General features: G+C 38.2%; 1 protein-coding gene across 1 annotated transcript; it reads right to left on the bottom strand.

The window, feature by feature from the left end:
- Positions 1-15: 15 nt before the first annotated feature.
- On the bottom strand, positions 16-10,779 carry hemk1 (HemK methyltransferase family member 1). The gene is made up of 11 exons (XM_030729717.1): positions 10,494-10,779; positions 9,489-9,662; positions 9,311-9,402; positions 9,132-9,225; positions 8,892-9,020; positions 4,469-4,533; positions 4,290-4,339; positions 4,100-4,205; positions 1,330-1,425; positions 926-1,036; positions 16-766 (listed from the first exon to the last, which is right to left on the bottom strand). The coding sequence occupies exons 1-11, from the start codon at positions 10,557-10,559 to the stop codon at positions 736-738; spliced, it is 1,014 nt and encodes a 337-aa protein (XP_030585577.1). The 5' UTR covers positions 10,560-10,779; the 3' UTR covers positions 16-735.
- Between the last annotated feature and the right edge of the window lie 228 nt (positions 10,780-11,007).

The following is an 11,007-nucleotide window of genomic DNA, read 5'->3' as shown; positions in this document are numbered from 1 at the left end:
AAGCATCTTTTGTATCTTTTACATGTGTACATTTTTTTCTATTAAAATAACCAGCTGGACTCTTGATGTGTCATCCACTTCTTATTCATCTGTGTTGTTTAAAATGGCAATTATTCCTGACATAGAAATGCTGCGATCGCCATCACCAACCCCCACATGACGACTGCTCTTGTGACACTTGTTAGGAAATATTTTCCCTTAAATCACCTTTGAAACACAAAGACTTAGTGGCCTTTGAGCTCTAAGTATGCGAGAGAAGCAGATTGTGTGAGGAAGTAAAGGCCACACTATGTGCGCTTTTGCTCAACAATGCATGCTGCCTGCATCTGAGTCAGCGAGTGGCCAAGCAGAGGGGAGGACCGTTCGTCAGTGGATTCACAGAACCACTGAATGCTTCCTGGGAGGAGGGTGAGCTTCTGAGAGGGAGGGTTCCAAGAAAAGCTTCGGTAATTACCTTCAGCTTTGGAGCCTGCTTTTTTGTGCCATCTCGCACACATTTTTTATTGTGACGCAGGATGTGATCACGACTCTTACTAGATTAAAAGTGCAGCGGTGACATGAAAACAATGTGTGCTTGTGCAAATTGTGAATGCTGGAGTTATCAGATCAGTGTGAGCGCGTGCTTGGTGGTTTAGTGGGGGTAGGGGAGCTGAGGCAGTGGCGACCTGAGCTAAAGCCAACGTAATAGGATCTCAATTTCTCAGTCCAGATCCTGCTTGTGGTCCTTGTTTGACTTCATTCCTTCTGAAGGATGCAGAATCGAGGCCTAAGAAACAAAAACAAGTCGGTGTCACCGATGCTGAAACACCAGACACTTGAATCAAATCATGGTGATGGCCTCAAGAGTGGGTTCACACTGAAAGACAAAAATGATTTCATTTGATTTGAATGCTGATGTTGATGTGAAGAGGTTTTATAGACAGACCTGCCAGTGATGTCGTGTCGTGTCTCCTTAAATTGCAGTGCGTGCACGTTCGCCTCCACCCACTGTCGAATGAGCGGGGGGTGTCTGGAGTCTACCTCCACGTAAAGACGACTGTTTCTCACCAGAGGGGGAAAAAAAAAAACCACACACACACACACACACAAAAGGAGGTAACATTTAATGATCAACAAGACAAGTTTATGAAAAGTAACTCTGAAATAAGAGTGACACATGTCTGCAAGTGCAGTGCATTCACTGGAAGTCTTTTAGAAAGCTTAACCCATTAAAGAGGCAACACGATACATGTGTTTTTCAGAACATGCTGTTCTTGTGACAAGCCAATTTTGTCATTAGGAAGTAAACGCAGGTGTGTCTGTCTGCGTGTAAGCATCTTTTTTTTTTACCCGTGATTGGACAGAATCTGTGGAGCCAGGGTTAAAACCTGCTTGATCACTTTTAGGCCGTCTTTGCCTCCATCTAAAGCAGCAGGGTCTTCAAATCTGGGAGCAGCACACAGCAAAAACATATCACTAAAATGAATCCACACAATGTCACATATAAAAAAAAAAATAGGATCCGCGGGAATCTAATATGCTAATGCACTAATCTTATTTTTGATCATATTTAAAGGTTTTACATAAAGCCTCTTACAAAACCAAAACCAAAATGCAGCGACCAGCCTACGTATTTAATTCAAATTTAGCTAGGCTGCAATTTTCAAGTCTTTTTAAAAATTATTAAAAAAAATATTTATAACTTCTTTACTTCACTTAAATGCATGATTATAATTTGAAGCTAATTAACATGCAAATTACAGCTAAAAACTAAACAATAACAGCAAATATCCTCCCCTATGATCATTTATTATTTAAATGAATAAACTGAATAAATAACATTTGATAAGTAATTTTGTGTGTTATCCTACAAAACTATTTGCAAAATCTGAAAAAAAAAGCTATACTGTATATGAAGTTGTACTAGCAATTAGAATGGCTTAGCAGTGTGGCAGTAACTTCCATTTCAGCTCTGAAAATAACAGAATTAATAATTTAGAGCAGTCAGGTATTCATAAATAACATGTATTAAACAGTTTGTTAATTTGTTTTTTGGTTTCATGGTATTTGTTAAAGAACTGCAGATACAAAGCTGAAACAGTACATTCTGTTTGCTTTCATGTTCCCAGACATTTTCTTTTTACAGCGTAGAGTATGCAAATCTGTTTTCTTCTCATTCTGGTTGTGGGTTACCCAGTGAGACCAACATACTCTTTTATATATACACAGGTGCTGGTCATAAAATTGGAATATCATGAAAAAGTTGATCTATTTCAGTAATTCCATTCAAAAAGTGAAACTTGTATATTATATTCATTCATTACACACAGACTGATATATTTCAAATGTTTGTTTCTTTGAATTATGATGACTATAACTGACAACTAATGAAAACCCCAAATTCAGTATCTCAGAAAATTAGAATATTGTGAAAAGGTTCAATACTCAAGACACCTGGTGCCACACTCTAATCAGCTAATTAACTCAAAACACCTGCAATGGCCTTTAAATGGTCTCTCAGTGTAATTCTGTAGGCTAAACAATCATGGGGAAGACTGCTGACTTGGCAGTTGTCCAAAAGATGACCATTGACACCTTACACGAGGGACACAAAAGGTCATTGCTAAAGAGGCTGGCTGTTCACAGAACTCTGTGTCCAAGCACATTAATAGAGAGGTGAAGGGAAGGAAAAGATGTGGTAGAAAAAAGTGTACAAGCAGTAGGAATAACTGCACCCTGGAGAGGATTGTGAAACAAAACCCATTCAAAAATGTGGGGGAGATTCACAAAGAGTGGACTGCAGCTGGAGTCAGTGCTTCAAGAACCACCACACACAGACATATGCAAGACATGGGTTTCAGCTGTCACAGTCCTTGTGTCAAGCCACTCTTGAACAAGAGACGGCATCAGAAGCGTCTCACCTGGGCTAAAGACAAAAAGGACTGGACTGCTGCTGAGTGCTCCAAAGTTATGTTCTCTGATCAAAGTAAATTTTGCATTTCCTTTGGAAATCAAGGTCCCAGAGTCTGGAGGAAGAGAGGAGAGGCACAGAATCCACGTTGCTTGAGGTCCAGTGCAAAGTTTCCACAGTCTGTGATGGTTTGGGGTGCCATGTCATCTGCTGGTGTTGGTCCACTGTGTTATCTGAGGTCCAAGGTCAACACAGCCGTCTACCAGGAAGTTTTAGAGCACTTCATGCTTCCTGCTGCTGACCAACTTTATGGAGATGCAGATTTCATTTTCCAGGACTTGGCACCTGCACACAGTGCCAAAGCTACCAGTACCTGCTTTAAGGATCATGGTATCCCTGTTAATTGGCCACCAAACTTGCCTGACCTTAACTCCATAGAAAATCTATGGGCTATTGTGAAGAGGAAGATGTGATACGCCAGCCTCAACTATTCAGAAGAGTTGAAGGTCACTATCAGAGCAACCTGGGCTCTCATAATACCTGAGCAGTGCCACAGACTGATCAACTCCATGCCACGCTGCAATGCTGCAGTAATCCAGGCAAAAGGAGCCCAAATAGGTACTGAGTGCTGTACATGCTCATACTTTTCATGTTCATACTTTTCAGTTGGCCAAAATTTCTAAAAATCTTTTTTTGTATTGGTCTTAAGTAATATTTTAATTTTCTGAGATACTGAATTTGGAGTTTTCATTAGTTGTCAGTTATAATCATCAAAATTAAAAGAAATAAACATTTGGAATATATCAGTCTGTGTGTAATTAATGAATATAATATACAAGTTTCACTTTTTGAACTGAATTACTGAAATTAATCAACTTTTTCATGATATTCTAATTTTATGACCAGCACCTGTATATACATACCTAAGTATATGTAAGTATAACTTCATATTTGTAACTTCTCCTATAAAGCTCGTTTACGAATGCTTAATGATATATTGTAATTATTCATGATTGTTGTATCTTATCAGTTTGAATCCACCTGTGAATTATTTGAACAACACAACCATTACAACCCACTGTAAAGATTTGTACATGCTGTGTTATTTTTTATTGGACTAGTCTAGTTCTAGTTTAATAAAGCATGTTAACAATTACAGATTTTTAAAAAATAAATAAATTGAGAAAGACTGACTGTATTTTTAGTCACCTAAAAATTTCAGGTTCTAGGGATGCCATGTCTTCTGAAAACAGGTATGGAGGGTTACTGACCAAAGCTGAAACAGGCTTAATAATTCTCAGAAGAGTTTCTGCATCTGCCAAAACACAAAATAAAACTTTATCACCAGAGAGATTAGGTTTTATTATTTATTTATTATGTCGGCACAACTTCCACTGACCTTTTATTACATCAATATGATGAATCTGTAATCTATCCTGAAGTCCCAACCTGCAGAAGAAAATCCTTTTACAGTTTTTATGAAATATGTATAATAATGGAATACAATCTTTATAATAAGAATAAATCAATGCTGAAGGACATTTACAAGATAGTTTTCATGGGTTATGCTGCAATTACCTTAGCGCATTCTCCCTTGTTAAATCCACTGCATCCTGGCTTTGATCCAAGGCAATAGCTTTGAGCTGGAAAGCAAAACAAAACACACATTAATAAACACAACCTAACCTTACGCAGAAGATCTCTGTTTTCCTGTATTTGTGTGCAGGGGAAAATTGGGACATTTTTACTACATTATACTCCGTTAACAGAAGAGAGTGAAAAAACCAGACATAATATCACAATACAGCTGGAGAGTAGCGTGTATGTTTGAACAACAGAGTTACATGTTCAAATGATCTTGGTAATAAATCTTATACTGTTGGAAAGCACGTTTATTTCCCCTTAAATGTAAGGAAAATGCATTTGTAGGTTGAGCAGCAGAGTGGAGTATGTGGGCTATGCCCATGAAAAACCTGCCATATCTACCAATGTCAAACAGTTTATTCTGCTATTGACTCTTGTAACCTCCCTTATGTCATTTATTGGATTGGATGATTGACGTTTGAAGAAACAAGACATATTAGCAACTTAACAATTTATTCATTTAACAGGGGGTTCAGTAGAATGTGGAAGAACCATGCACAAGAGCCTGACATCTCCTCCTCATGCGGGTTAGCAGCTTGGTTGCACACTGCTGTGGGATGGCATCCCATTCTTCAACCAGCATTTATTGCAAGTCAGCCAATGTGGTTGTGTTGGTCACTTTGGCACGAACATGCATGTGGCTCCGGAGCCATGGGTTGCCGACCCCTGCCCTAGCCCTAGCCCAATGTAAAACTAGTGAGAAGAGAAAAAAAAACAGTCAGAAAAGATGAGGAAGGGGAAAATGTCAGTGGCCTCCACCTGTAAAATCATTCCTGTTTTGAGGGTTGTACCTCTAGTGCAGCTGTTATTAATTTCATTAATGCCAAACCAGCTAAAATTGATTAACAACCCCCTCTGCTACTCAACTTAACAGATCAATATCCCAGAAGTTTAATTAACTTGATAATATACTGTCACTAAAAAAAAAAAGACTTTAATTTTTTTGGGCATTTTTTTACCCAAAATGCAAACTCAGATGACAGCATTAACAAACAGCAAACAAACCTTTATTTGGGGTCTAGAAGAAGTCCAAAAAATCCAAATGGGAAAGAAAGAAAGAAAAAAGACAGACCTGGCAGTGAGTTTGACACGATGAAGAACACAAGCAAACTGAGGCTTTGAATACAAAAATAACAAAAATAACAAGATAGCTTAGATAACTCTAAGCAGAATGCTAACTGAAATAGTCAGTAACTGAAACAAGAACCAAGATTTAAGATACTTAAGCAAGCGCCAACCAAGAATAAAAAAAGAACCAAATGGAACATTAAAAAATAACAAAGAATTCAAAAGTCCACAAACTGAAAAAAAACTAAATCCAAAACCCAGGACATTAACACGGACCGAAAAGCAGTAAAAGCAGTTTGAGTGTAAGCGAGGTCACAGTAAAAATAAATCTGGTAATTTGAGGTGACTCATTTTCTCCCACTACACTGCAAAAATAAATATTAAGGATTCCCTCACCTACCTAACACCACTTCCCTAACCTTTGTTTATCATCAAGTGTGAAAAAAGTGACACACAGCTTGCCTTCTTTGACTTATTTATTATGCAGTCAACAGTAAACTTCATTAGGTACACATGTTCAACTGCTCATTCTTGCAGGATGCACTTAATAGAGTATAAGAAACGATTACATGTTAAAATCTAACACTGCAAATTTTACACGAAAGCTATGATGAACAAAAGTTAGAGAAGCACTTTGATTAAAACTTTGAGTCTTAGACTACACCTTAAAAGTGCAGCGTGTAATTAGAATAAAAAAGAAAATGACCATCAAGTGTCTGACCGCATTGTAGGAAAGCACTGCTAAACCTGTGAAATAATGTCAGCATTGCAAAATGCTCATAAAGGCAATGCTAACATGCTTATTTATCAGCAAAAATGCCATTTACTGTTGTCACTACCTGATGTTCATGTGGTGAGCATGGTGCTCCATCTCTCCAGAAGAGTTTCAACAATTTATTAATTACGATTAATGCCAGGATGCACTGAAACTGTTCTGGCAACACATGGCAGCCCAACAACTTATATTGCTCTTTTTCTTAATTTGTCTTTTTTTTAATATAACTTATTCATCGTGCTCAGCATCTTACTTCAGCAGGCAAGCAAGCTGACATTTGCTTGTTATATATCATTAATTTTGAAAATGTTTGCTGCTACAGGAAAATGTCTTCCTAAAGAAAGTCAACATGAAAGTCAATGTTAACAATTGCACTCAAAACCACAAATGTTCTAAATACAACCTTATTTGACATACATAGATGAGGAACAAAAAGATGTCTAGGTATTAAAATTTTGCAGCCGCACGAACACTAACCACACGACATCAGCTACTTTGGACGTGTGGCAATCATGGTGATGGTGTTAAATCAAGTAAATAAGGCCTCAGTCACACAGGCTTTTGAGACTGGTCAGTGACCATCTGGTAACCACGGGTCATGAAGGGGAAAATGTGCACTCCCCAACTGGTTGGCAAAAAACTCCTTGTGATTGCTCTGGTTGCTAGCATATTGCTGCAGTCATAGTCTGAATGGAAGTGATGGACTTATCTTCAAACACTGGCCAGCTACTTTCCAAGCAGTAGTGAAACTGAAAAATGAGACACACTTTTTCAAGTTTCAAGTGGCAATCAGCCAACGCAATCACAGGGAGGGTTTTTTTTTCCACCCAGCAAGAGTCAGCAACCACTGCCAAATAGGGCCACAGCTATTGATTATTTTAGTAATTGAGTGCTTTATCGATTATTCTGTCAATTAATCGAGAAACAGAATAAGAAATACTTTTGTTTAATTAATGAAAAAGAAAAAAAATTTTTTAATTAATTAATTAACTGCTCGTTGGTTTCCATTTTAGAAATTGTAACTGCAGTTTTTAATAGTGTAACTGCATAAAACATCTGTCAAATCAACTAAACTCTATCACTGTATTTATGTATTTATGTGCCATAATAAAATGTTTTTAAAAAAAAAAACATTTTATTAAATGCAAAAATAAATAAATAATCACAAGTAATGTCAAATGCCTAGGTGCTTGGTTTTATATACCTGTGGCCATGGAAGTGATTGGAACACCTGAATTCACTGGTTTGGATGGGTCAGTGAATACTTTTGGCAATAACAGTGTATCTCCTACATGATGTAGATTTGTTTGAGATCATGGGCGTGTGTTTTGTGCGTGCTTGTCTGCACCTGCGTGTTTAGGTGTGCTAATGAATGAGTGAGTGGTTGTAACCCTTTCAAGGAGCACGTTGTGGCTGCAATGAAGAAAAGTGAGCATATTAGCATTCTCAGGTTTGTCCTGTGCTTTGATGCAACGTTTCCTGCTGCAGAAAACAGACGCTCGGATGGTGTAGATGTTAATAACCGTCAATAATAATTTGATGCCCAACCCACCAGCCCCAGGTCAGTGGCTCACAGTTTTACCGGCCCAGGCATATTTTTTCTGGCCTACAAAATAAAAAGCTTTTATTTTTACATTTTAAAATCTTAATACTATTTAATTGATGTAATAATTTACTTATATTTTATATTAATCTTAATCTGCAAAATAATGTTACTAAAGCCTTGAAATAAATATGGTCTTGTACACCCAATGGCCCCCTTTAGACTCAACCCTGCTTGCTGCAAGTAAGCTTTCAGTAAGCTGCCTGATTTAAATATCATATCAGACTAAGTTAACACTTGACCTGCATACTTTAATGTAACTGCTGTATCTTTACTGCAGATTTTCACTATGTAAAACAAACGGTGGTGGATGGAAAAAGCTGCAAACTTTACTTCATGTTGGAGCTTGTTGAACAGGTAGTTGGATAAAGGACTCCTGCCAGCTTTTTCCCAGTCTGCGTGCAGACAGACTCCATGTTACACTGTGCAAGCATCACCTCTGCTGCTGTTGTGCATGGACTTAATGTTGTAATACTTTTTATTCACACACATGCTCCTACATACATTTCTATTGCAGGACTGTTTTTACTTGCAAACGTGGGCAAAACGCTCGTGCTTTCATGGCGCAGACTTGTGAATTAAATGATGCATCGAAGCAAAAAAAAAAAACTGTGTCGAGGATTGTTTATAATTGAGTTATTCAATGAATCGTTGCAGCCCTACTGCCAAACAGTGGCTGTATCACATCCAATATGGTGGGCAAATCTTGAGCAAAGTTACATGAGACACCTTAACTGTATATATTTAACCGGATTAGTGAAATAATTAGATAGAAATAATAATAACTGGTGACCCAAAGACCCAAAGAAAGGGGTAATTAATAATTCATTAATAATTCAAACAGCTTTTTCCTCTGAGGTCTATAATTGTACATCCACTGGTCTATTTCTTATGACAAAGAGAAATTTCACCTGAGGCAGACTCTTCAGCAGACTAAGAGAAATGGCACCAGATCCACATCCCACTTCCAGGCATGTATGCTGAGCATCTGCAGACACATTCTTCATCTGCAGATCAGTGAGCACAAGCTCAACCAACTCCTGCAACAGCAAAGATGAAATAAAAGACACATTTCTGGTTATGTGCGATCAATCGCTGGGTCTTCAGTGTGAACATACGCTGCCTTTTTTTTTGTTGTTGTTTTTTTTAACCTCAGTTTCAGGTCGTGGTATGAACACAGGAGGCCTCATCTTCAGAATCAGGTCCCTGAAGTCCCACTCCTCAATCACATATTGCACTGGCATTCTACACCAAACACGTAACTGTGTTAATATTTTTTACTGAAAATCATATAAATCAAATAACCAGAGAGACCTACACCTAAACTCACCTGGAGAGACGTCTGGTGCAGAGCTTCCATATCTGCTCTGTTTGTTCTCGGCTGAGAAACTGCGTTAACCTCTCCTGCTCAAGACTTTCTATCTGGATAAAGAAATGCTATGTGAATTTTATCCAAATGTATTACATGCCACTGCAAGCGTTAAGGCAATGTAGATTTATCAAATTACAGTTTTGGCTCCGAGCAGATGAGCAATGATGTACTGGCTGGACTGTTCAGGCTCCGTCACACCGTTCTCCTCAAAGTGCCTCTTCCATAAGCTCACCGCCTGAAGTGGTGTGATCTTGCCTGCAGGTAAAGCTGGAGTGCTGCATGTATGGACAGCACGGGACCTCCAAATTCCCTAAAAGCATAATGTTTAATGTTTAAGTAAAGTCTCTAAGTATACAGAAACCAACTGCGATTTTTGAACACTGTTGTTGATTTCCCATTCAGCATTTGGTCAGGGAAATTTCTGGCCTGTAAATCATTACAGTTTATTTTAGAACAAACCTCAGACACCACTGACAGACTATTACTTATGACACATGTCTGACTGACAGATCATAAATAATTTTCACTTCCTCCTCATAACGGCGGGGTTAAGCTGTAATCTCTAAGTTGTATATGGAAGATAATCCTATTTTTTCCAAGTGTGCCTATGAAAAGTGTGATACAGAGCTTCTTAACTTATCTTCTGCTTCTTTCAAGGTCAAGATAGATAGATAAATCTAAAAAATCTAGCAAACAGTAATGCAAGTGTCCTTAATGAATACAAATCTAAGAGACAACAGGAGGAAGGTTTGATAAAGAACGGTCTGTGGACAGGTGTGCTTACCTGTCACAAACAGGAGAGCTAATTTAGAGAAAGGTAGGAAAGACTTCCTGAAGGGTTGAGTAATTCTGAGGGAGAATGGGCTCTGCTACCTCTGTGGGGTGTGTTTGGCACCTTATTTTACACTTTATTAAAACAACAACAAAATACAAACTTTGGTCCACTTGAGTTAATGCAGATCAACTTTTAAATGAGCAATTTAGCCTGATTTGTGCAACAGTTTGTAATATGAATATTTGTAGTAGAAAGCAGGAACAGGTTATGACTGTTGGTTGGCACCCCGTGATACTCTCGTGCCTTTTGTTTGTTCAACACATTGCATGCAGTGCGCAGACTTCCGGGAAAATAAAAAGCAGTTACCTTTGGTCCACCACTCCTGCACTCAAAACATCTGTAGTAGCTCGTACTCAGCAACCTTGTCCACATGGCTGATATTAAGTCTTTGTATCGTTATTCACTGAGTTTCCTGAGCCTGTACGCTCTCAGGTTGTACTCGCTGGATCGTGGCAATAGTCTATTAAGCACAGCATACCACACTATCATCGTCCTGTATGAAATTTAAACATTTTCTGTGGGCGATAAACAAGCTAACCGGCAGGACTCACAATGATTCTTACACATGGCAAAGAAAGCCCCTCAGCCTGCGACGCAGTATGCGCAGCGCTGACTCTACTGAATAACATTGCCTTTACGGACTGTAAAAAATATGATAATCTCTAGAGTAGGATGAAATATAGCGTTGATAAATATAACACACATAAGCTAAATTCTTGCATTAAGATAAGTAATTGTAAATATTATTAACCCCTGATGGTCAATACTACTTTTAGCAACCTTTAAAGTATTGAGCGATTGCTCATAGCCCCAAACTTTA

This window comes from Archocentrus centrarchus, chromosome 5 (genome assembly GCF_007364275.1).
Source record: "Archocentrus centrarchus isolate MPI-CPG fArcCen1 chromosome 5, fArcCen1, whole genome shotgun sequence".
Lineage (NCBI taxonomy): Eukaryota > Metazoa > Chordata > Actinopteri > Cichliformes > Cichlidae > Archocentrus > Archocentrus centrarchus.
This window is presented reverse-complemented; position numbering and strand designations above follow the sequence as displayed.